General features: G+C 44.5%; 1 protein-coding gene across 1 annotated transcript in view; it reads left to right on the top strand.

The window, feature by feature from the left end:
* The first annotated feature begins 2,259 nt into the window (after positions 1-2,259).
* Positions 2,260-25,560, top strand: part of LOC133361328 (guanylate-binding protein 3-like) — a 47,536-nt gene continuing 24,235 nt past the window's right edge. The window contains exons 1-2 of the mRNA XM_061580262.1: positions 2,260-2,551; positions 14,182-14,306. Of these exons, the coding sequence (XP_061436246.1) occupies positions 2,305-2,551; positions 14,182-14,306 (372 nt within the window). The 5' untranslated portion in view covers positions 2,260-2,304. The remainder of the gene's footprint in view (positions 2,552-14,181; positions 14,307-25,560) is intronic.

Below are 25,560 nucleotides of genomic sequence, written 5' to 3'. Positions count from 1 at the left end.
CGTTAGCAGTGTGGGTGTGTGAAGCAAGGTACAATGCTTTGATTGGTTTAGACCTACTGCCGGTGTCGGAGCCTTCTCCTACATTAACATTAGCTGCCCCACCCATCCCTAAACCTTTATAAACAGCTTGCCCTCAGAGGCTAACCTCCCTGTTTCTGATGATGACCAATTGTGTTGCGATCGAAACGTCGTGATATTTTTGTAATTTATTATTATTATTATTTCTATCTATGTGACTTTACCGAAAAAAACAAATAATTTCAATTCCTGCAGTCACGAATGTTTTAAGTCAAAATACTACCAGTTAAAGGTTGCAGGTTTCATACGTGATGCTGCATTGGCAGTCGTGCACATGAACAATTAACAAAAGACAGCACATTCGTCAATGACACTGCCTTAAGAGAAAAAAACTAAATATAATCTTAGACATTTAGGACAATGGTTCTACTTCATCGCATGTGAAGGTCATTGCCCTAAACGTCATCAATTATATGTTTGTTATTTATTTTAGGGCAGTGTTAGTGAGAAATGTGTTTAGTATTTGCAACTCAAACCAGCTTCGACGATTACAGGGAGTCTTCTGCAGATCCATTCAGGTGTCAGTGGTTCTTCTCAGCATTAGCCAAAAAAACCCGTCTGCCCAGTGAGCTAAACGCGAACACACCCGCTTAATGCTCAATAGAGTACTGTTTGCAAAACTAGTATTTGTTGTTCGTGACAAAAAACATCATATATATATTTCATGACCAATCACCTTTCTACAATTAATATATAGCCTTAAGTTTATATGAACCTAAACTACAGTTTTCTTGTTGGAATGTTAGACGTTCCAGAACGTTCTTTGTCCAGTCCCCTACACATGAACGCTAAAACTACATAAACCACACTTGAAGGATTTCAACTATTACATGTATTTCATATGGGAAATGATAACAACACATTTAGATGTATTGGAACATATATACTGTAAATACTGGACACACATTCTTTAAACAGATTACTGGTACAGAGTAGCAAGGATTGTTAAAAATGTGTTGACTGTATATGCCCTAAGCGTGCACAAAGTGGATCCGACAGTCAATATACATGAACGGGTCGTGTTGGTGCATGGTAACGGTTGTTGTTTTTGTTGTGATTGCATTTTGGATTCAAATATATGGATTTCGGAGTTTTAAGTACAATTTCTAATCTTTTTTTAATTGTATGTATAATTTACTCAATGTACTGCATTGATGTAAAATGTTTGTGCAAAAAATCTCGGAACAAAATGAAGAACTGAAAAATTTCAGTTCCCTTTTCAAAAGGCAGGGGGGTAAGTCTCAGTGACTAACGTGAACCACTTGCAGGTTGTCACGAGAAGTATGGTAAGCTCTCCGTGCTGACAGTAGGTTACTTGACAGACTCCAATGCCATGAGTTAACTCAAGTGACTGGCAGATGCACCACCTGTGCTCCCCACTGTGTCAATTTTTTGCGTTTGAATGAGGAATCTACAATGTTCATTTCACTCTCCAAAAGATGATGTAACTTTTTGTTACTCGCGGACACAATTGCTTACGTAAATTGACAAATTGTTGAAGCAAGTACTGTTAGCGAGGACCGGCACGGCACTCAAAATTAAAATCTTGCAACCGTGATCATTTTTCCGATTACACACTGAGCAGCGTGGTGAAGTATGGTCAAACGACCCCTACGACCTACATGGCGTGTGTGGCGCGGAGGTCTTCCCTTATCCAGCAGTGTTTTTATTTAAAATGTCTGTAAATTGTATGTGTAACCAGGGTTCAAGTTACCGCTAAGTGTTATCAGGGTCGCTGGTAGACTAAATTAGGTGGTACATGACATAGTAGCCACATTCATAATTCATAGAGAGATTTAGAATTGTAGCTCTTTTTCAGAAGCGACCTGGCTATCACAAATAATAGCTCGTCGAAGTGGCTTATCATGTGGAAATGTATAGCAGCCAGTTACTCTAAATGCGTGATATTGATTATAAATGTGAATGAAAAACCCGAAGACCCTAAGAAAAATCCACGCGACCATGGGGAGATAGAGAAAACGCAAACTCCAAATATACAGGCAACAAGGACCGGATTGAAACTCACGACCTCCTGTATACCAGGCAAGGTATTTAACATAACCAACTATGGATGGGGCAGAAACGTTTCTGCATGACGTAAAGAAGTGATGATGCAATCCCTCCTGTCGGCATATATAAGAGGCGCGCCGTAGAGTGCACGAGCCAGACGACATTTGGTGATCGTGTTTAATAATCTGGTGTTGTTTTTATCATTAACCCAGTGACATGGCAAGTCCTGCTCCTGCAACCACGCAGCAGCCACTGCCACTAGATGTTGATGAGTTACTCAAGTACGGGACTTCTAAACCTCTACCATTTATAGTGACAGATGAGAAAGGCATGTTTTATGTCGACCCTGATACGGCAAAGATCATCGCAGCCATCAACAAGCCGCTCGTCGTCGTTTCCATCGTGGGCAAGTACCGAACCGGCAAATCTTTCTTCATGAACCGCCTGGCGGGGTCAAACACCGGTAAGTGAATCGGCAAGATCCGGGTTTATCAAAAATTCACAAATCTAGATTGAAAACGCATTTCCTTAGAACTGCTTTTTGTTGTGTTTCGTTTGTCCTTTCACCACACCTCCGATCAGCATAGTTGGCTGGCTACGTACGGTGTGAAAGTTCAACATTAATACACTACAATGCACTTCTACATTACGCTATTATACATTACACTAATAAACACTCGGTTAGCACGGTTTGTCTATGTACGGTGCGAAAGAAATGTAACATATATACAAACCTCAGACGACAGTTTGTAATTGTTTGCTCAGTTTAGCATCTTTTGACTATGAGGTGTTTACTTACACAAACCTAAACTTACACAACGTGCGTCTATAAGCGTACAGACTATTAAGGAAAGTGCTGTTAGTGAATACCTACAGTGAGGGAAAAAAGTATTTGATCCCCTGCTGATTTTGTACGTTTGCCCACTGACAAAAAAATTATCAGTCTATAATTTTAATGGTAGGTTTATTTGAACAGTGCGAGACAGAATAACAACAAAATCCAGAAAAACGCATGTCAACAATGTTATGAATTGATTTGCATTTTAATGAAGGGAATAAGTATTTGACCCCTCTGCAAAACATGACTTAGTACTTGGTGGCAAAACCCTTGTTGGCAATCACAGAGGTCAGACGTTTCTTGTAGTTGGCCACCAGGTTTGCACACATCTCAGGAGGAATTTTGTCCCACTCCTCTTTGCAGATCTTCTCCAAGTCATTAAGGTTTCGAGGCTGACGTTTGGCAACTCGAACCTTCAGCTCCCTCCACATATTATCTATGGGATTAAGGTCTGGAGGCTGGCTAGGCCACTCCAGGACCTTAATGTTTTTCTTCTTGAGCCACTCCTTTGTTGCCTTGGCCGTGTGTTTTGGGTCATTGTCATGCTGGAATACCCATCCATGACCCATTTTCAATGCCCTGGCTGAGGGAAGGAGGTGCTCACCCAAGATTTGACGGTACATGGCCCCATCCATCGTCCCTTTAATGCAGTGAAGTTGTCCTGTCCCCTTAGCAGAAAAACACCCCCAACGCATAATGTTTCCACCTCCATGTTTGACGGTGGGGATGGTGTTCTTGGGGTCATAGGCAGCATTCCTCCTCCTCCAAACACGGCGAGTTGAGTTGATGCCAAAGAGCTCCATTTTGGTCTCATCTGACCACAACACTTTCACCCAGTTGTCCTCTGAATCATTCAGATGTTCATTGGCAAACTTTAGACGGGCATGTATATGTGCTTTCTTGAGCAGGGGGACCTTGCGGGCGCTGCAGGATTTCAGTCCTTCACGGCGTAGTGTGTTACCAACTGTTTTCTTGGTGACTATGGTCCCAGCTGCCTTGAGGTCATTGACAAGATCCTCCCGTGTAGTTCTAGGCTGATTCCTCACCGTTCTCATGATCATTGCAACTTCACGAGGTGAGATCTTGCATGGAGCACCAGGCCGAGGGAGATTGACAGTTCTTTTGTGTTTCTTCCATTTGCGAATAATCGCACCAACTGTTGTCACCTCACCAAGCTGCTTGGCGATGGTCTTGTAGCCCATTCCAGCCGTGTGTAGGTCTACAATCTTGTCCCTGACATCCTTGGAGAGCTCTTTGGTCTTGGCCATGGTGGGGAGTTTGGAATCTGATTGATTGCTTCTGTGAACAGGTGTCTTTTATACAGGTAACAAGCTAAGATTAGGAGCACTCCATTTAAGAGTGTGCTCCTAATCTCAGCTCGTTACCTGTATAAAAGACACCTGGGAGCCAGAAATCGTTCTGATTGAGAGGGGGTCAAATACTTATTTCCCTCATTAAAATGCAAATCAATTTATAACATTGTTGACATGCGTTTTTCTGGATTTTGTTGTTGTTATTCTGTCTCTCACTGTTCAAATAAACCTACCATTAAAATTATAGACTGATCATTTCTTTGTCAGTGGGAAAACGTACAAAATCAGCAGGGGATCAAATACTTTTTTCCCTCACTGTATGTAGGCCGAGACGGGGTGGGGTGACCAGCACCATTCGTTGTACATTGGTTTCTGTGGGAGTGTGTAATTGTATTCAGCTCTATTGATTCGGACCTGCGGCTAATTAAATAATGGGTGACAGACAGCATTCATTGCTCCAGGGTGTGCCTGAGCAATTAGACTCATGCTGTCGTTTCGGCCCAAATTGTATGAATGTTGAACTTCTTTAGCACCATACGTAGGCAACCACGTTCATCAGAGGTGTGGGGGAAGGACGACAAACTAAACTCAAAAAGCAGTTTTAAAGAAAAGAGTTTTCAATTTGGTATAGTGTCGTGTATACTAGTGTCGTCTTTAACAGTGTAGTGTATTAGTGTAGTATATAGTAGTGTATAATAGAGTAGTCTATTGTATACAAATAGTATAGTGGTATAGTGTGTACTAGTGTCGTGTGTAGTGTAGTGTGTGTTGTATGTTTGTTGAAACTCTTTAGCACCGTGCGTAGTCAACCGTGATAATTGGATGTGTGGGAGAAGGACGACAAACTAAACTCATAAAGCAGTTCTAAAGAAATTCGTTTTAGATGTAGTACTGTATAGTGTTGTAGTGTATAATAGTGCAGTAGTGTAGTGTGTAATAGTGGAGTGTATAGTAGTGTAGTATATTATATAGTGCTGTAGTTAACTGTGTAGTAGTGTAATGTATATGTTTATCTATGTTAAAGTTATTTGGCACCGTACGTAGCCATCCGTGGCTAATCGGAGGTGTCGGGAAAATAAAACAAACGAAACACAACAGCAAGCAGCCGTTCTAAAGCAATGAGTTTTCAATTTAGATGATGTAAAAGTGCACAGCTCTAGTGGATTTCTAGTGATGAGGCAATCTTAAGGCGACCCCACGTTAACAGGTGTTTAAACTACTACTGTACTAAAATAGCCCAGAAATGTGTGTAACGCGCGTGACGTTACCCCACATGCTGCACCCCCCGTCATCATAAACGGGTGGATTTTCACACTCAGTGGACAGATAATTTCTTCGCATAGTCGCTTCAAATATGACGTTTCTTTACAGAAAGTGACGGTCAAAAAAAAATACACGCAGCACAGTGCTACATCCGTACGTGACGTCACTGCAAAAGAGCCCCCCCCCCCCTCATTAATAATCGTGAACAGGTGGATTTTTACACTCCCGCAGGTCGAGCGGAAAGACATTTTTTTACGCAAATTAGCTTTAAATTTGACGTTTCTTTATTGAAAGTTAATCAAATATATAATTCTACGCAGCAACATAGTGTATTTGGTGTCTTTATTTATTTTTTCAGCACTTGAAACAAAAGTTAAGTCTAATTTTTGCTTCTAAATTATGATACTATATATACATTTCTCCGTGATTTTCCAGACATTGTATCCAACTCAAATTGATTACAACCCCAGCGAGCGAAAGCAGAACAAAATAAAGTATTAGTGCAGTGATTTAGAACTAATTGAAGGTGAGTTAAATGCAGTGCTACAGTGACATGAGTGAGGTGTTTTATGACGTAGCTTTGCGCAAGAATCACTGCCATTAATACAGTACAAGAGAATCACGCAAAATATCGTATACCGATGTTTCATTTTTTTAAGTTAAGAAAAATGTATTTAGGTGCAAACACTCTTTAAAAAATTTACAATCACACAAGAAAACGTAAATGTACATCTTTAATAATACAGCTTCCGTCCTAGGACGGGCAAAAGGCTAATTTAAGGTCAGTAAAATACAGTGCTACAGTGACATGTAAGTGAGATGTTTTATGACATAGTTTTGTGCAAGATTAACTGCCATTAATACAGTGCTACAGTGGAATGCAGTGGAGTGTTTGATGATATTATTTCGTATAAGATTCACTGCCATTAAACTTACACAAGATACTATTTCTACTGTGCTAATTTTTTTCCGTTCTAGGACGGGCACAAGGCTAGTTATTTCTAGTACAGTATTTAGCTCCTGCTTCATATTGCACATCATAAGTCACTTCTTTGAGCTTTCATTAAAATAAGATAATCGCTAAGTGGGCTTTACTTGCTAAAATAGAAATAGTGATTTATTTACCTTTCATATACTTTGCACTCCTCTAGTAATTTGTTTTTTGTTGTTGTAAACTTTCTCACTCGCCCCTACTGGACATCTGTGAAACAGCTTCATATCTCATCGGATCCCTCCACCATAAATACATATTCTGATTCTGAATTGAGCACACCCGATACTGACTCTTGACTCAGGCACAGTCAATGCCCACACTTTCTCAAGCACACATAGTGATTATCCGTGACACTATTAATTACACCTGGCTTAATTTATAAACTAAGGGGCCATCCATTTAGTATGTACGCATGGAGAGGGGAGGGGGGGTTAACCCAAATTAATACGCTTGCGTATGGGGGGGTCTACTGACAATGTACGTACTCATAGGAAACAAGGAGGGGGGGGGTGGTGAAGTCTCTATAATAATAATGCAGCCGGCGGTGGACTATCTGTATGCTTAAACACGTTAATATTTGTAATCCTTGATCGTTTCTGCGTGGATTAAACAGGTCCCTGCGGGGTGGGCTGGTAGGAACGAATAACCAAAGAATATAAACATAATGTATTATTACACTTATTTAGCCAGGAAAGCCTCACTGAGTGTAAAGGTTTTTGTAGGGTCCTGCCAAGTGTTTGCAGTAAGGGGCGATGTTGCTACACCTAATCGGACGATACGAAGGGAAAGTTTGAGGCCTAGTTCTAGGCTTTGGGCCTAGATGTAGGCTTTAGGCCGCTGTGAGTAAATTTATAATTTAAATGTTTTAATTATTAATGTAAAAGCTTTAAATGTAAATGTTTCTATTTTTAAACATCAGGGAATGTAACATTGTTAAACATTAACTCCTTTTCACACACGCGGGGGTACGATACGAAGGGAGAGTTTGAGGCCTAGTTCTAGGCTTTAGGCCTAGCTGTAGGCTTTAGGCCGCTGTAAGTTAATTTTTTATTTAAATGTTTTAATTAAAAGCTATCTCAGGGAATTAAAAGGGAATGTTACACTTGTTTAGCCAGGAAAGCGTCACTGAGTCTAAAGGTTTTTGTAGGGTCCTGCCAAGTGTTTGCAGTAGGGGGCGATGTTGCTACACCTAATCGGACATCGGACGGATGGACGGACAATATAATCTATTGTAGGCTGGTTCACTTCGTTCCTACCAGTAATATCGGCAGTTCTATAGGATTCGGAGGGGGGGGGGAGTCAAGCTTACATACGCAGGTGGGGGGGTATACAGTACGCGTGCTTACAGGGAGGGAGGGAGGGGTCAAGTTTTGACAGATTTTGCATAAGTACGAAATGGATGGCCTCTAATATAGTTTACTAGCAGTCGCCGCCCGCTTCGAGGGCTGTGTGTACATACTTGGTTTGTGGGGAGTTGAAAGTGGCTGGACACAATCGACATGTTTTGGTGATTGTTTTATGTTTATTCTCGTGAGGTTATATGTATTTTAATGAGACGCTCAATCGACAATATTCAATAATGCAACTTATTCAAATATAGAATGCAACTTATTCAAATATCTGGCGATACACGATATTCTTCGTGTACACTCCGTCTTCCTCCTCGTCGTCAGGTCCCTCAAAAAGCGCCTTGATGTTGGATCTTGCCGTGACTCGCGATAGTGCCACGTACAGTTGGCCGTGCGAGAAGCATGGCGTTGGTAGATATAATCCCAGGTTGTGAACAGTTCGCCCTTGCGCCTTGTTGATGGTCATCGCGAAGGCTGGGACAATGGGGAACTGTTTGCGCCGAAGTCGAAATGGGAAGTCCTTCGTGTCCAATTCGCGGCGGATATGGTTGTTCTCAAGCAGCGAGTCCAAGACCAAGTGTGGGTACTCGGAAAGCTGCGGGAGGTCGTCAAAGTCCGACAGAGCCATCCCACCTGCCGTGAGGAACTCGTGGAGGCTGTGAAGGGTCTTGAACTTTACCATTTCTTTTATTTTCTTTGATGCTGCTAATCCTGCATAATGCACGGGTATAAGTAGTACTAATCACATACCTGCATTTCCCATATCCCCTCTCTTTGATGCTGCTAATCCTGCATAATTCCCGGGCATAAGTAGTACTAATCATATACCTGCATTTCCCAAAACCCCTCCTTTTGATGCTGCTAATCATGCATAATGCACGGGCATAAGTAGTACTAATCACATACCTGCATTTCCCATAAATATGCTAAATTCCTCTTGATATGCAAATTTTTTTTGTCAAGGCGCCCTTTCCCCCCCTTCCAAACCAGCTTATATATATGCTCCAAGCACGTGTGCTGTTTCATTCAGACGCTGTCGCCTCGACAGACTGGTTTTCACCTGAGGACGGCTGCTTGCGTTGTTGCCAAAACGTCGTGAGAATTATTTTATCATGTTTTATTTTTATTATTTTATTACTTCCCTTCTACGTGACTTTACCGAAAGAACCAAGAAGATTTACCATTTCTTCTTTGTTGGTCAGCTGGCGGTACTGGTACTCGTAATCGCGAGCTAATTCGTCGTAGAATTTATCCCAGAGACCCTTCGTATCTGCTGGCATGGAATACAACAGAATCGTAGCGAAGAGTTGACGAAGCTGGTACGGCATCTGAAAGAGCGAGGCTTCTTCCAGACATGCAACCCATTCGCGATCGCTCTCAAGGTAGCCTGCTCGCATGGCTGCTTCCAGCGGTTTGTTTTGTTTTATTTTATTCGTAACGCACCATCCATATGCGCTCCACCATCCACCATGCCCTTGCATCGCAAAGACACAGCTCCGGTGTGCGTCAGCGTGTGCGCCATCCACAGTGACATTGGTCAGCAATTGCACCGTTTCGATCGCACACAGGTTGGCCCCTGCATCCTCCGTCTGTATGTACACACACAGACAGATGCGTTATGGGGCCACCTATTTTTTTCTTATATTAAAATGTATTTTGTTGGTGTTTTTACGTTTACGTTTACGTATTCCCATTGTGGGTGTTTTACGCATGCATCAGATTTTTGGGTTCCTCACATATGGTATCAGAGGTGTGGGTCACTCCATTTCTCAATCGAACAATAACGGGGATCGTTTGAGTTATGACAGCTTGCAGATAGAAACATTGCATGATCGTATACTAATATTGACAGAATTTGTACCCCAGTGGAGGGCATCCCCCACCCGGCGCTTCTTACCAGTACTGTGAGACTTACAAATCCAGACCTCTCCTCCTCCTGAGCCGTTCACAATACCCTGTGGTAGTACCATAATCATCTCAAAAAAGCGATCACTTTCCAATGGCCATTTTGATCCCGGGAGTTACCCGGGTGGTGTCACACTGTACTCATTGTTTTAGCATGTCGCAAAATTCCGATATGGCTTGAGCAACGGCCAGAGTGTGACAGCAGCGTGGGCCTGGGCTGCAACCTTTTTAGACAGTTTATTACATTTCCAAGTGCATGGGATTGGCACTCCAAAACATCATAAATGTACAGTAACGCCAACTGCATCCGTGGCAAACATGATACGCAGACACATGCTGCATATTATGCAACACATGCCCTTACCATCACCAGCATGCACAAAATCTTAATTACACAACGGAAGTAGACAGCAAGCCGTCCATGGAGACGTGATGAACGTCAATACATAATAATGGTAATAAGCCGGATAGTACCCATTGTACCCATCAAACAGTCAGCTCGGTTGCCCCATGGGGGTATTGACCCATGGGCGAAACTGTAGGGGGCGCTACGCAACTGGCCGTTGTCCCGGCAGGTGAAGCTGCCAGCTCAGTCCGCTAAGACTCACTGTATAGCGACCCCTGCCTACTCGTAAGGTAAAGTTGTTTGGGGACTCCACTAATCGCAGCACGCAGCACCCATTTTTTACATAAATATACGTAATATTAGCGTAACTACCATTTGCACACTTGCATACACACCACACTCACACAGCGCAGGGTGTGCGCCCACAGTGCACTGCACCACTGCGGCGCAGACCTTGCCAGACCTATGCTTTCGCTCTCTTCCGGCAGTTTTATTTATTTATTTTTATCGAATCAAAGTGAGCTTTGGCTTTTTGCCAGCTGTTTTATTTTTATCGAATCAGAGTGAGCTGTCAGGGTGGGGCCGTAAATAAATAAATAAACGTCCAGACACGCACGCAGAAGACCAAACCAGCGTAGTTGTTTAAGATAATAACGTGCATTTCAGATGGACGTAATTTTGTAGCTGTAATGTAATCCATTTATTTTTTTGTATAACGTCATTAACGCAAATTAAATCTCACAATTGCTGAGGAATCACAGGCTGCAAAGTGCTGAGCCGGCGCCAAGACATGGTCTGCACTCTATCGCATACAAAACTGACACTTGACCGTACTGCATTCTGCTGGCAAGCCATGGTATTGCACCGTGATGCCCACGGGAATGGAGTCTCGCAATATTTGTCATTGTCCATTCGACGAGCGCTGGCTGCCTCCACAGTGCTCAATCACAGGCGTGTGCCTATCACCCGGCATTAACTCTTGCAATTATTTGTTCTTATCGCTACAAATATAGTTCAGTGTCGGGTCAGGTACCTGGAAATACTAGTGGGTACTTAGATAGCCTGTCTAAACTATGTCATGTGCATCGCTTGCTATTCAGTTCCAGGGTGGGTCATGTTCATCGCATCGTGTTCGCTTCATGTAGAACTTTCCCTCCTTACACCTATCCACAGGAATGAACTCCCCCTAAACTTTCAACAGTTCCCCATTAAACTCCTTCCGTTCCTCTCGAATGCAGGCTTTTAGACACGATATGTCTAACTTCGATCGAAATCTTAGTTGTAAAATTGCGTTCTTAGATCATGTCGGCCCTTATTTACATTTTTTTGACCTTTATATATATGCAAATTTCCATATGTATGAAATCAAGAGATTAAGCTTGGTCGCTTGCTAACATTTCAAACCTCAATGCTGATTGGCTGTCTTATAGACGATTAAGAAATCGTTGTACTTGACTGACTCGAATGTAGAGGCTTCCTTTTTCTGTAAAGCCTTTATTGATTAAAATAACAATCACAAATTATTTTGGATCTCTGTTAAGCTCTTATAAAATAATGTTCAAGTGAATGGTTTACCTGTTAAATGATTTGTCACAATACTATTCTTCAGGATGAATAATATATTAATGGTTTGAATGCTCGCTTCCCTACTGCAGGATATAGATTTGATCAATTAAAGCAAACAATGGTGCGTCTTTAACACCACACATTTCAGTAAATTAAGGTGATACACATACGACGTTCGAATTTCCAAAATACATCTTTAAATCCATTACAGAGCTGGATATTTTGTGGGAGATGTATTATTAACCTCAATATCGCCAGGGATTGATGGTATCCTTGCATTTTATCTAATTGCTGCTGAGGATATTATTTGTGAAACTATGGTGCACTTATTCAATGTCCTTTCAAGAAATCTAAATTACCTTTGCATAGAAAACCGCATTTGTACGCCCGTTACATAAAGTGGTTAATTCTGATATCGATTTCGTCAACACTTGTCAAGGTCTCTGGGAAAATATTAAAATACAATTGACTAATTTTATTTCAAACTATAATCTTCTAAACCTTCCACAATCAGGATTTCGTGAAAATACAATACAAAAACATATAATGCATTAAACTAAATTTCAATAGCTTCAATAATAAACAATATTGTGCAGCATTATTCTTTGATTTTTCAAAATCCTTTGACAACGTTGATCACAATTTATAATTGGCATCTCTTGAACAGTTACAATTTTCAGCAGATGCCTTGTCTTGGGTAAAACGATCAATCTGATCGACGCCAGGTTCGTTATTTTGATAACATATCTAATCAGAGTGCCAAAGGCTTCGATATTGGAACCAATACTATTATCTTTACGTATAAATAATTTAGGTTAATGATCTAATAGATTGTGTTACATACATTTTTGCAGATGATGTAATTATTTTGCAATACAATTTTTCAAAACGATTTGAAAGTTTTTCAAAAATAACTGTTTACATTAGAACTCGTTCTTAACATTCGTAAAACTAAATTCATGGCTTTTATCCTAAAGAGAAGTGTGGTGTTTTTCCTATGATGTCCATTGTGGCACTGAATGGACAAAGTATTGATCAGACTTACCATTATTTTACTTCGGGTTTTTTTATTGGTCCTTCTTTATATTTTCAGATGCATATTGATAAATTAATCTAAAAAGTTAAATGTAAAATTGTCTTTGTACAGAAATATGCACTGTTTTCCTGATTTAATTTGTTTAAAGATTACATTTTTTATAATCTTATTAAAGCTACACTTATTCCGTTATTTCTCAACTGTACTGTGACGCAGTAGCATACCTGGCTGCTTTGTCTTCACTCTTAAACAAATTTACTATTTGCAGAGGATGCTCCGTATGGACGCACCACCGTAACCTCTATTCTATGGTTGGGCTAATGTCCCTAGAAGAACGAAGAAGTCATTGGGGAATATTCATTTACAAGACAATTACCCAAAGTTCTGAACATTATTCATCAGATTTGTTAATACCATTACAAAATACAGAATCTGCGATTTGTTTCTGCTTGTTTTTTTCACGATTCTCAGATTTTGTACGCAACTTGGTTCAAAAGCATTCCATGTAGCTGCTCCAACGTTTAGGAACCAACTGGTGTCTTCTCTGTGGATCTCCTTTTCTGTACTCTTTTAAAAACAGACGTTTCTGCATTCACGACAATACAAGTTGTGAATATACATAATTGTTTCGTAAGATCATATTATAATTCGTTTATTTGTACATTTTATATTATGTTTATGTATTAATATGTAACACTTGCTGCCGTGTTTGTCTGCTGGCCGAGTCACCCTTGAAAAATACCTCTCTCGCTCGATGGGTTATTTACTCCGGTACTACAATTCTGATTTTTAAATCTCACCTATTATTTCTTGCCCATTCTTCTCCTCTTCCCTCCCCTCACTCCTTCACTCCTTGCTGTCCCTCCCCTATAGCCCTTTCATGATCCCTAAGTACGCCTCTATCGCTGTTACTCGTTCGTCAAAACTTGTGCACCCCTTGAGTGAAGGTGCTCTATAAATATAAATTTAGGTTGGATTAGATCGTAATAATTGTAAAAAATTACTTTCAAAAGTTCAGTCATCGTTTGTTAAAGTAGTTTTTTTCTCGTATTTTTTAATTGTAATTGCAGGTTAAAGTATTTGATATTAGATAGTATTAAAATACACGGTCCTCAAGAACAGATGGTAATGAGATTTCACCAATTTAAGTATTTGTATAAGTTTTGCTGAACATATTTTGCTGACATGCTGAATCCTCCCTGACTAAAAATATTCGGCTGAAATGTTGGCTATGTCACTGCAATTGTAATTTGAGTCCCGACTAAAAGACATTTAAAAAAAAAATCTTTCCTCTAATTAGCTTTGTTCCTCTCTTGCCCTTATTTTTCCACCAGTTTATTTATTTAATTATTATCTTTGTCCTTGCCATGCATGTTGCCTTGAGAAATTGTGAAAGATACCTAATACGAGCAATGTATCGTATTAACATTGTTGTAAAAAACACGGTTGTAATTTTGTTCATATATTTCCTCTAAATCTACAGGTTTCTCACTGGGACGGGGTATAGAAGCAAAAACCAAAGGCATCTGGGTATGGCCAAGACCCCACCCTGATAATGACAAGTACCTCTTGCTGCTGGACACAGAGGGACTGGGTGATGTACAGAAGGTAAAAACTTTGATTCTCATGCATTACGGCATCCAGTGTGGAGGATGCAAAACAGCATCACCTGCTATGTACAGTGCGAAAGAAGTTCAACATACATATATCACCAGTCTGAACATTGCAATGTTTTCAGTAGGAGGGCAAAATATTTAACAAGGAGGAAACATCATTGATGTGCATGGATTATGTAACTCTTTCCAATGTAAATTTGTCATCGGAAGCATCGAATTAGCAAAACAACTGTTCGTTTTAAGACCTGACGTAATTTCTGCAGACAACTTACATTTGTCATCATTGTAAAAGGGGCAGAGCCATTCTCTTCCCGCGGTTTTGGTGTGAGTTGGGGAAAGTTGTGTTTTGTGGTTGTTCCTGTTTTTCATTATTATGAAAGCATATTATTGTTACGAGACCATTTTTGGTTGCGATCATCTTTCACTACACACGTTAGTAAGGTGTCGAATAAGGAAATAGACTACACTTGATACGTGTGCAGTGTCAACGGGGCGGGGAAACAGAATTCTTGAGGAGGCACCTTCTTTATTAACACTCTTAGGTTCACAGGTTCGCCCTCATTCGTTCCTTCCAAGTTGTATAGCCCAGCCTAGACACAACCCTGACCGCATTGATCGAGACAGCCTACAGCTATCCCACCGCGCAATTATCGAGTGAAGGCGGCAGCAACGAAGGCAGTGAAGACAACAAAGATGATGAGAAAAGTCCACTCCCAGAACCGGCAGTCCGGAGCTCTTGCTCTTCGCTGCTTTTATCCTACTCAGCGCAGCACTGCTCTGCCCTGGCCATGCCTCCCTTCTCGAACCCACTAGCGGGTTCCAGAGGCTTCCAGATGAGGTCTTCCGTGACAAGTTCCTCCACCCTGCCGGCACACCCGTGTATATGCTCGACGGCGTGTGCGCTAACTGTCCACCGCAATTGCCTTTGCTGGACAGCAGACAGCGCTATGTCACTACACATGGTGTGATTGTAAAATAAACGTACATTACGGCATTTGGAGTAGAGCTTTGCTTGCCTTAGTCGGTAAGGATAATACGTTTAGTGCTGCTTTTTGCCACCATTTTTTTAAATGAAATTTGTGATTCGGAGCTTGTTCAAAATATACTTGTGTTGGCCCAAATCAGTCACGATTTCCCTTATACGACGGGGCCCGAATTCACAAAGGCTCAGGTGCTCAAAAACGACTTACGTGATTTAAAGTGGCAGATATCATGAATCTTCATGGTCACTTAAACTGAGACTATACTCGAATCTTGAGTTCTCACCTAAACACATACATGCATTTACTTATATTGGCTTTCATGCAGTTGTCTTCATGTAAAGTTATTTGTATAGTCATGAAGCAAGAATAGACAGAGTGTATATAAAAATAGGCAGAGTCATGTCAATCTTTTTTTTCATAAGGTGAGAGAAATTATCACGGGAGATGAACATTTAGAGATGTATTAATTGCAAAATGAGCAATAACATCTTCAAATGGTGTTCTTCGCACGATCCCATTCTCAATAGAGGGTAGTGCAAGGGAAGACAAGCGTTGTTGTCCTATGTTTAATTGGAGACAGGTTTTTTTAAAGCAGTTTATGCTTCGAAAAAGAACACTCCCCTTCACAATTCGTTCCCAAGATAACAAGATACATCCTTAAAGAAATGTAAACATCCGGAAACCTGCTAATCAGCTTGTCAGACATTTGGGTTTTTAGCAAATCTGCCACTGTTTTTTTGTATCTCTGCATACAAATGCAGGAACAACAGGAATCAATCAGTGAATTATTTATCAAAATCTGCTGGCAATGCAGCAACCGATGCATTGTCCCACATTCGCCTGTTTTTCACTTGATCTACCCTCTATGTACGAATAAAATTCAGCTTCAAGAACAATTTTACAAGGTTCACTATTATTATGATCCAGCTGTATTATTATTGCTGATGATTGCATTGGAGGTTTTGCACCATCACTCTTCACAACCTTGTTCAATGCTACATGTTTTTTTCTCTAATTTCTACAATACAAAAATTATTCTAAATTCTCAAAAAAATTGCAAAATTTCAATAATAATTTGTATACGAGCGAATTATTTAAAATAATAAATACATAAATACATAAATCAAGAAACCAGTAACAATCTCTGAACAGCTAGACCAAACAAAATATTAGGCAGATTACTAAGAAAGAAAAGATGCTATTGTAATAATACTCTTGGAGACGGCTTGTGGAATCGGTCCTTTTATTTACTTATCTCAGTTCACAAGCACTCCCCGTTGCTGGTAGGCAACGGGAAGTGGGCAGACAGATCGCAAGAGACGCACCGCCACGTGGCACTCGGAGCCCCGCTCGCGCGTGGCCCCTCTCTCTCTTCGTTCCTTGTCTGACCACGTGTCCCTCGGCTCTTCCCTTATTTAATGCCTGGGTCACGTGGTATGCTCCAGCCAATCCTTAATAGCCTGCGCTGAATGTTCCAGATTCCTCCATCAACTCCCGGGACCACGCCCCTGACTTGTCTTCCCATTGGCTGAGGCCAAGAGTAGCAGAACCAATCATCCTAGCTGACATCCCTCGATCCCTCCAGGGCCATGCTCCCAGGCTCTCCCCCCATTGGCTGTAGAGCAGGACCGGCAGAGCCAATCACCATGTGAGCCGTACATAGGCTCTCATTACACAATTATACTAGAATTCTAGTAAGCATGAACTGAAGGGCGAATGCGTAACAATCTTTTTTTCTAATTTAGCCTAAAAAAGCAGCCAAGTAGTCCTAGTCCCTGCCACTTCTGAAATTTCCGACATGCAACAAATTTGAAATTTGCCATGTGGGTACTTTCCAGACTGTACACCATGCAAGAATTTGAAAAATACACTTTTTCGGGGGTGGGGGGCTCAGTAAAGCATATATTTTTTGCACAGCAAGTGAGCTGTTACGTCAAATCTGTCATGTGACCCGCGCATGTGGAAGCGTAACGCATTGTAGTGTAGTGGTTAGCGCGCTGCGCTATGAACCCGACGACCCGAGTTCGATTCCCGCTCATAGCCACCACCGGTGACGATTATTTTAACCGGTCCTGGGCCTCCCCATGGTCGACTCAGCCTCAAACGAGTAACTGCTGCGGTGTGTGAACATCGACACTGGGGGGACAAAGGTGTGGTGCTGGCCACCCACCCCCTCGTGTGCCGTGCCGGCCTTCATAGGTGCTCGCTAACAGCACTTGCCCCCTACAGTCTCACAGGCTACACGGGGGATCTTTATCCTGTGTGTGTGGGGTGGGGGGGGGCAGCGACTGTGTAGTGATTCGCGCGCTGCGCTACGAACCCGGCGACCCGAGTTAGATTCCCACTCACCACCACCGTAACTGCTGTGGTGTGTGAACATCCCCACTGGGGAGACAAAGGCGGCCGGACGAGGTGGATCCAAGTCCCGGGCGAAGCCGGGTAGTACAGCTAGTGATAATATATAAGGAAAACGGGGGGAATATAGCAACTTATATTTTTATGAAGTGAAATTAGAATTTTAGATAATTTATTGGCTGCTCTTTACAATTTATTTCCAATGGTAACAAACAGTTGATTTGTTATATATTACAACTAAAATAACAGTCGAATAAATCTTTAATGTTAGACAAAAGTAAAGCAATATGGCGCTCGCGACGCGGTCGTCCTGTCATAACGTTATCGATGAAAATGAACGGCAATATTTTAGCTCAAGAGACCTGGAAGGTGGGCGGGGCGAAGGGCGGAGCTCGAGGTTCTTCGTGTGCTGGTGTGAAGAAGATCTACGTTGGAGAGAAGAAGCTTCTAGCCACACGGTCCGGGACCCAGCTTGTGGTCTGGACCGGGATAGCGAACCGTATCTAGTTCTGCCATAGCATGGTTAGGTGGGCATTCGAGGCCCGAGTGTAGATTGTGTCATGTTACGTACCGTTGTGTAAATAAATAGTGTTGCTCCTAAGCTAACGTCTGCGACTCAGTTGGACTCGCTTGTAATATTTTTTGTCTTTTTTTTTTCAATAATTTCGAATTAAATCTGCTTATCTGCAGCACACAGCACACTCCCATCGAATTAGGGCACAGACTAAATAGTCGGTGACGACATTTCTCCAGCGGCTGGATGAAATATGTGTGAAACAAGAGAGTGGCAGTGGCGGTAGTACATGGCCAGCAGCCATACAAAATGTAGAAATGTATCACTGAAGGCCTAGGAAACAGAAGGGCCTAGGGCCTACAATGATCTTAATCCAGCCCTGGTAACCCCAATGCCCTAAGATCTGCGGATCCAGAATTGGGCTCCTCAGCCACCTCAAGAGCGACCTTCAAACCTGATGGGCATCATCCTCGAACCCCAAGAAACTGCTGACGAAGACCATATCAACAACATACTCGTTGCTGGGATGTCTTCAATTATTCCACGTTTCATGCTTTGCAAGTTTAAAGCCTATGCAAATCGCTGATTGGTAGGCTTTATACAGCTTTTCTGTGGTCAGGCCCAAAATCGTCTATTTTTTTAAGTATCGTAATCTTTATTTTGACTGCAAGAATTCGATGAGCTATTAAATAAAAAGTCATTATCTTAGAATAATGTAATACGAATATTGCACTCTAAGATGTATATAATGTAGTTAAAGTGTGAGCCACACCTCCCCCCATCCCCTGAGTTGTGCCCCTTCTTCTGGTTCAGTGCTATGTTTTGAGAGAGGGAGAGGCGAATCTGGAGAAAGACGAGAGTGACAGACGGGGCAGGGGCACCCAGGAGAGTGACAGGAGGAGGAGGAGGAGCCCCGGGGAAAGTTATTTCTAATTAGTTTTGCAAATAGCCCGACTTTTCAGTTTGGCAGACAAGGGCTCGCCCCCTATTAGTCTTGCCAGCTAATTTTTACTGCACTGATATTTGGTAACAACTATTTAGTTACGACCAATATATAAATTGGTCATATGAAGATCACATTGGGAAAGTTTTCATACATGTGTAGTGACTGACTAAGAGACACTAAGAGTATGAGGCACTCTGGTTTATTAACACGGCCTGACAGTAACACTTAGCAACTACGGTTTCCAGTCAGGACAGCTGGTAGCTTTCTTGACTGGCGATGCCGAGATGGCGAAGATGGAAAAGACGGTGAAGAGTCCAATAGCACGACGGGATCCCACTCTAAACGACAGCCCCGAGGTCCCCTCTCGGGGTCCCTCTTATACTGTCAGCATGGCCTGGCTCCACCCCCGGTCACCCCCCCTTCTGGAACCTTCCAGCGGGTTCTCGATGTGACCCTTCTGTAACCTTTCCCCTAGATCCCTCTTCAGTCTATCACGTGGCCTGCTGCTAGTCAGGGCTGTTGTGAGATGCAGATCCCCTTCCCTGCCAACAGCCAGTGCTATGCTGCTACGTGACCGCTTCTATGTCACTACACATGTGTAGTGTCGATGCATCTCTACTACTTGTTCTCTCTGCTGCTCGACTCTCGAGGCTTGTGTGTGCGTTCAGGTGGCGTGCGTCGCACACACATTAAGTTGGAGACGAGGTGGTCGCAGTGTTGTATTTATGCCCATTTTGCCAAATTCATATTAAGAATAATTCGGCCAATAATTTTATAATAATAGAAACATATATATATATAAACAGATATCCCCAAAATTCTCAAATCTACCCCTCACAAGCCACACCAAGCATCTGGAGGTCGTAAAATGCCATTGAACAACAAGCTTGGGGCAAAGAGAGGTTACAAACTATCTGGAAATCTCCAGATTGACGAAAGGTCTGTGACCTGACATTCCTAAGGCGTCTGGAGGTGCACGGATAATGTGCAGAGCAGAGACAACAACGTTACTACTCGCGTTTTCTTTAACGGATTTCCTTAACGGTAAAAGTTGAAACTCAGCAAAAAGAACAAATCAACGTGATAAGACTGCAGTCTACAATAGTGGCCTTATTATTACTTCCCTTATTTTACTCGTATTCACCACATATATATTATTTAATATTGTATCTTTCTATCTAGGTAACCTCACCAAATGAACCAAATACACGAGCCCCTGCTATCACGAAAAACTTAAATCCAAACAAACAATTCCCCAGCATCGAAATATAACTCAAAATAAAACACTAATCCATGGAGACAGACTCATAACGAAGCTTGGCAAAACCCTCAAAATAAGAACGTAACGAGGAGCATTATGATAATTGATTAAACATGAACCGAATAATAACCACGATATATTAAGACCGGGGGTAACTCATAAGAGATGCAAGGAATAAATCTAACACACAGGATCACATAAATGTATTCCATCGAACCAAAGCCTCCCCGGCCACCTTTGTCTTCAAATGGTTCGGCACAAACACATGCCAGCCATAAATACGTATAGAGGGGTCTGGCCGCGGGGAGAGGCCGCGGGGAGGGGCCGCGGAGGGCGTCTGTTTTTGTTTGTTTTTCTCTCGCAAGAGACGCGCAGAGAGGGGAGGGGGTTTCACGTTTTTGGGTTTTTAAGCACAAACGCACATCACGCAGTTCAGTCTGAGAGAGTCTGAGTTCAGTCTGGGTCGAGGCTGGTTTTCAGCCTTGCTCCGGCTTGCGGTGCCGTCGCGAGGGAGCAAACACCGACACCGATGGTCGGTGTCGATTCTCGCAGAATGAAGTGACGATGTGTGGTTCCATCGCAGCCCTGAAGTGAGGGCGGTAGAGGCATCAGCGGATGCCCGTGTGAAGCTGTCAGCTGCACGCCAAAGGTGAAAGCAAGGAGAGAGAACGGAGCAGTGGAAAAAGCCTGACCGGCCGCCCGTGAGGAAGAGGAGAGCGCCATCGAATGCGCCGTGTGTTTAATACACACACACATCGACCAGCACCCGTTGAGAACAGACAAGACATCCAGCAGCGGATGAGCTGCGCGCTATCTGACGACGGAATTAACGCGCACCACGACGGCTAGCGTCGTGCCGACTCGTCATCCAGCTGCAGACAAACAGCTGCAATGGCCATAGAGCACAAAGGTGCCAGCCACCAGCGCACGAGCGCCGCCGAGCGCCGCCGAGCGCCGCCAGTGCACGAGTGCACTAGCAGCACCAAGCCCCGGGCGCCATCAAGCGCCAAGCGACCGAGCCTCTTCAAGGACAACATCGTGCCAACGCCGCTCAGCTAGCAGCAGAGAGAGAAAGTCAGTAGGGTCCTGCTGCTGCTGCAGTCCCTCCTGCTGCTGCCACGCCTGAGCGAGAGGGAACCTCTCCGAAGCTGTTCGTTTCCCCTCCCCCACACTCACAAATCCACGAAACACGCCGGCGTTACTCACGTAAGAATTTACCAAGGGACAATCCCACACACCCACACAATGGAATCAACCCTAGCCGATCATAAAAAGACCAATTATAAAGTATGAATCATCAGCCGGCCGTGAAGGCATCGCGGCTCATCGCGTGATTAGAATAAGTCATTTATATGTGCCTTAGTTTTTCTTTTTCTAATTTTGTTTTCTTTCGTATCTTTTTAATCGCATATACGACCAATATATTCGTCGATGCAAACTAAACTCTTGAAATCCTCATCACGAATCTATTGACGTATGCTTTCGCCTTTGGGGTATAATAAGTGCTTTTATTGCCCTTCATATGAATATCGTTGTATGCCTGTTTTAAATACTCTACCTGTCGCTGGATATGCTCGTTGCGCGGTGGAATTAATGATATGTGTGGTTGCAAAGAAAAAAAACATTTATGGTTAAGTGTGCTGTTAACTGAGAGAATTCTCCCCGATGGTACCGTGGATAATTCCGAGCATGAGAGTTCGCATATTAGAGTGTCATATTTTTGTTTAGAATTAAAATTGCTTAACATAGAAGTGTTTGAGTGTTTCTTTCCAAGTCCATGTGTAATGTAATAACTCGGCAGGAGACGACTTCACGGGTAGCACACTCTTTTATTTCACCAACTATGGTTACACAGGTGACTAACACCCACTTAGTTACACGGGTGGCTAACACCAGCCTAACCCACACGGTTCTCCTGGCTACACCAACACGGGCTCTTACGCCCCGTAGCCTCTCGGAACACACCCGGCCGGGGTGTCCGTCTCGACCCTGGATCCCACAGTCCCGACCCACATGGGCGTCGGACCACGGGTCCCACAGTCTCTCCTCCGAGCCACACAGGGCCCCGGTCCTGACAAGGACAGCGGGACTAGGGGTCTCGGGCCACTACCTCCTCAACTCCGTCTTCGATCTTCAACTGGTTAACAACAACCCCGAGTGCTCTCGCGCGTCACCCTTTATGCACCTCCTGCGGACGTCGCTGAGAGCACCCATCCCATTTGACCAATCACTGGGCGCTGGCTACGATCCTCTTTTCCCACCTCGTGTCAGCGCGCCTCACCACCCCCGCCGCGCCGCCCCGTAATCCCTCACCCCCGGCGCGCGCGTCCACACCACGCCAACATCGCGTGCCCAACCCCGCACCCCGTGCCGCCCCGTGATCCATCACTGTCGGCGCACGTCAACACCACCACTACATCACTCCCTACCACATAGCTCGCAGCCGACCCGGCTGCTATAAAAATATACAACACCCCTCCCCCCCATGTGTGCCCCGTAACACAACAACAACATAACAACACAACACAACACGAACACCGCCATCCGCAAAAATCAGCAAATGCCACTACAACAGCAAGAACAATATGTACAATCCGGCGAGTGACAACAATAAATGTGTATGCAAAAAAAAAAAAATTCTTTCTTCTTTCCGACTCGTGCAGCGTCCCATTCTTTCTGAGCGTCCCTTGAACGGGACATTACCCCGGCAGAGGGGGAACACGGCGGCGAGGTCGGGTTTGAAAAACATTTTTTTTCATGAAAAGTGTTGTGTCCTAGCCCGAGTCCGCCTTGCCGGTCCGTCGTACGGCACCAGACGCGGTTGACCGTCCGGTGGTGCCGGCAGTTCAGGAAGGCATGGGCCAGGCATCGGGGCTCCGCGCGTGCCGCGGGGTTCCGGTTCCCGACGGTCAACAGCCGTCAGGTCCGAGACACCTGGGGGTGGGTCAGGTGGAGACACGTGAGGATCAGCCTGCGACACATCCCTCCCCGAGTCGACGGTCAAATCACACGCTCGGTCGTTACGGCACAAAACGGGGTCACGCGGTGCCGCGTAGGGTTTCAGTCGGGAGGGGTGCACGTACCAACGGCGTTTTTTCCATTTAATCTGTATACTCTGGGGTCGTGCAACCCGCACAATTTCCACCGGTCCCCTCCATGGTCTCAACAATTTGGGGGACGTAGCCAACGGTGCATGTGGACAATGCAGCCAGGCCTTATCGCCTGGTTCCCAATCGTGCGTATGCACCCTCCGTCCATGCAATCTCTCGTTCGCGATCTGCCGAGACCGCGAATTCAATCTCGCAGCCTCTCGCGCTTCAGCCAATTTGGCGATATTAAACTTGATGTGGTCTGCCAATTTAGATTTTGCACGTGGCTGGGAAATCCCCAGTTGGACGTCCATGGCCGGATCAGCCTCCCGCCCATACATAGGAAAAAATGGAGAAAACCCCGTCGCCGCATGAGGGGCCATTCGATAGGCAGCGAGTACCCCCGGTACCTGTAAGTCCCAATCCACCTGATCATCGCAGACCTGTTGGCACAGCATAGACGTAATCGTCCTGTTCAGATGTTCAACCATTCCGTCAGTCTGCGCGTGGTACGGGGAGGTACGCACTTTCTTTGTACCCAACAGGTCGCACACCTCGCGCAACAAAACGCTCGAAAAATTTTTCCCTTGGTCCGTCAGCAAGCGTTCGGGGGCGCCCTTGTCCAAAACATAACCTTGGACATAGGCGTCCGCCACTGCCGCAGCCGACTGGTTGGCGAGTGGCCATGCCATGGGCCAGCGGGTGAAGTACTCTACGCCAACCAGCAGGAACTTATTTCCCCTAGGTGTAGCGGGAAAGGGCCCCAAGATGTCTAACGCAACCAATTCGTTTGTGCGCGAAACCTGAATGGATTGCAGCGGTGGATTAGCCGCTATTGGTGGCGGTTTTCTTTGGGCGCACCCTACACATCCCTTAAGAATGTTCGCCACGTCGTTGCCCATCCCCGGCCAATAATAGTCTCGCTGGATTAGGGCGAGCGTTTTGTGAAAACCCAGATGCATGAGTCGTTCATGAGCAGCCAGAACGACCCTACCCCGCATAGCAAATGGCACAACGAGCGCGTGACGCCGGGACATGTTGTCCCACTTCATCAAGAGGCCCTGTCTGCACACCCAGGAACCGACCCGCGTTTCCCCTCCCTCGGGAGCGTCAACCTTCCGACGTAGCGTGAGTAGGGAGCTGTCGGCCATTTGGAGACGGCCCCACTCGATGAGAGGCAACGCTAACAGCGAGTCCCTCCCCGTGGGAGCGTCGACCCCCGTAGTATCAGTGGCGGCGAGCACAACTTCCGCGGGGACGGCGACAGGGGGTTTACACCGCGCCGATCCCAGCAGACATGCGCATTCCTTGCGCGGCGGCAACCGCGACAAGGCATCCGCATTCGAGTGGCGCAATCCCTTGCGGTAAATCGTCGTGAATTGGTAGTCCTGAAGGACCTCCAACCATCGGGACAATTGGCCGGATGGCTGCGCCACCCGCATAGCGTATTGGAGAGCCGCATGGTCCGTACGAACCGTAAAATGACGACCGTAAAGATACGGCCTGAATTGCTGTATAAAAAAAACAATCGCCAGCAATTCACGACGTGTCACGCAGTAGCGTTGTTCCGCAGGGGACAGAACCCTGCTACCGTAGGCGACCACCCGTTCGACCCCCCCGACCACCTGTGAGAGCACTCCCCCGATACCCGTGTTACTGGCATCCGTGTCGAGCAAAAACGGTTGTGTGAAATCGGGGTAACACAAGGGGGGAGCCTGCACCAAGGCGTCACGAAGGGAGCAGAACGCAGCCTCCTCTTCCGGCCCCCAGTGAAACCGCACACCTTTAGCCGTCAAAGCGTGCAGGGGCCTGGCTATAGTGGCAAACTGCTTGACAAAACGACGGTAATAGGAGGCGAATCCTATGAAGCTGCGGACTTCAGTGACCGAGGTTGGCGTTGGCCATGAGCTGACGCAGTGCGTCTTAGCAGGGTCTGTAGGGATCCCTGAACGACTAACGATATGGCCCAAGTACCTGACCGATTCCCGAAGCAGATAACATTTAGCCGGTTTAAATTTAAGCTTAGCGGAACGCATCCTGAGGAACACCGCTCTCAGTCGCTGGAGGTGCTCCTCAAAAGTCCGGCTGAAAACGATGA

The sequence above is a fragment of the Lethenteron reissneri genome, chromosome 72 (genome assembly GCF_015708825.2).
Source record: "Lethenteron reissneri isolate LAM-NWPU_2019-01 chromosome 72, ASM1570882v1, whole genome shotgun sequence".
Taxonomy (NCBI): Eukaryota; Metazoa; Chordata; class Hyperoartia; order Petromyzontiformes; family Petromyzontidae; genus Lethenteron; species Lethenteron reissneri.
This window is presented reverse-complemented; position numbering and strand designations above follow the sequence as displayed.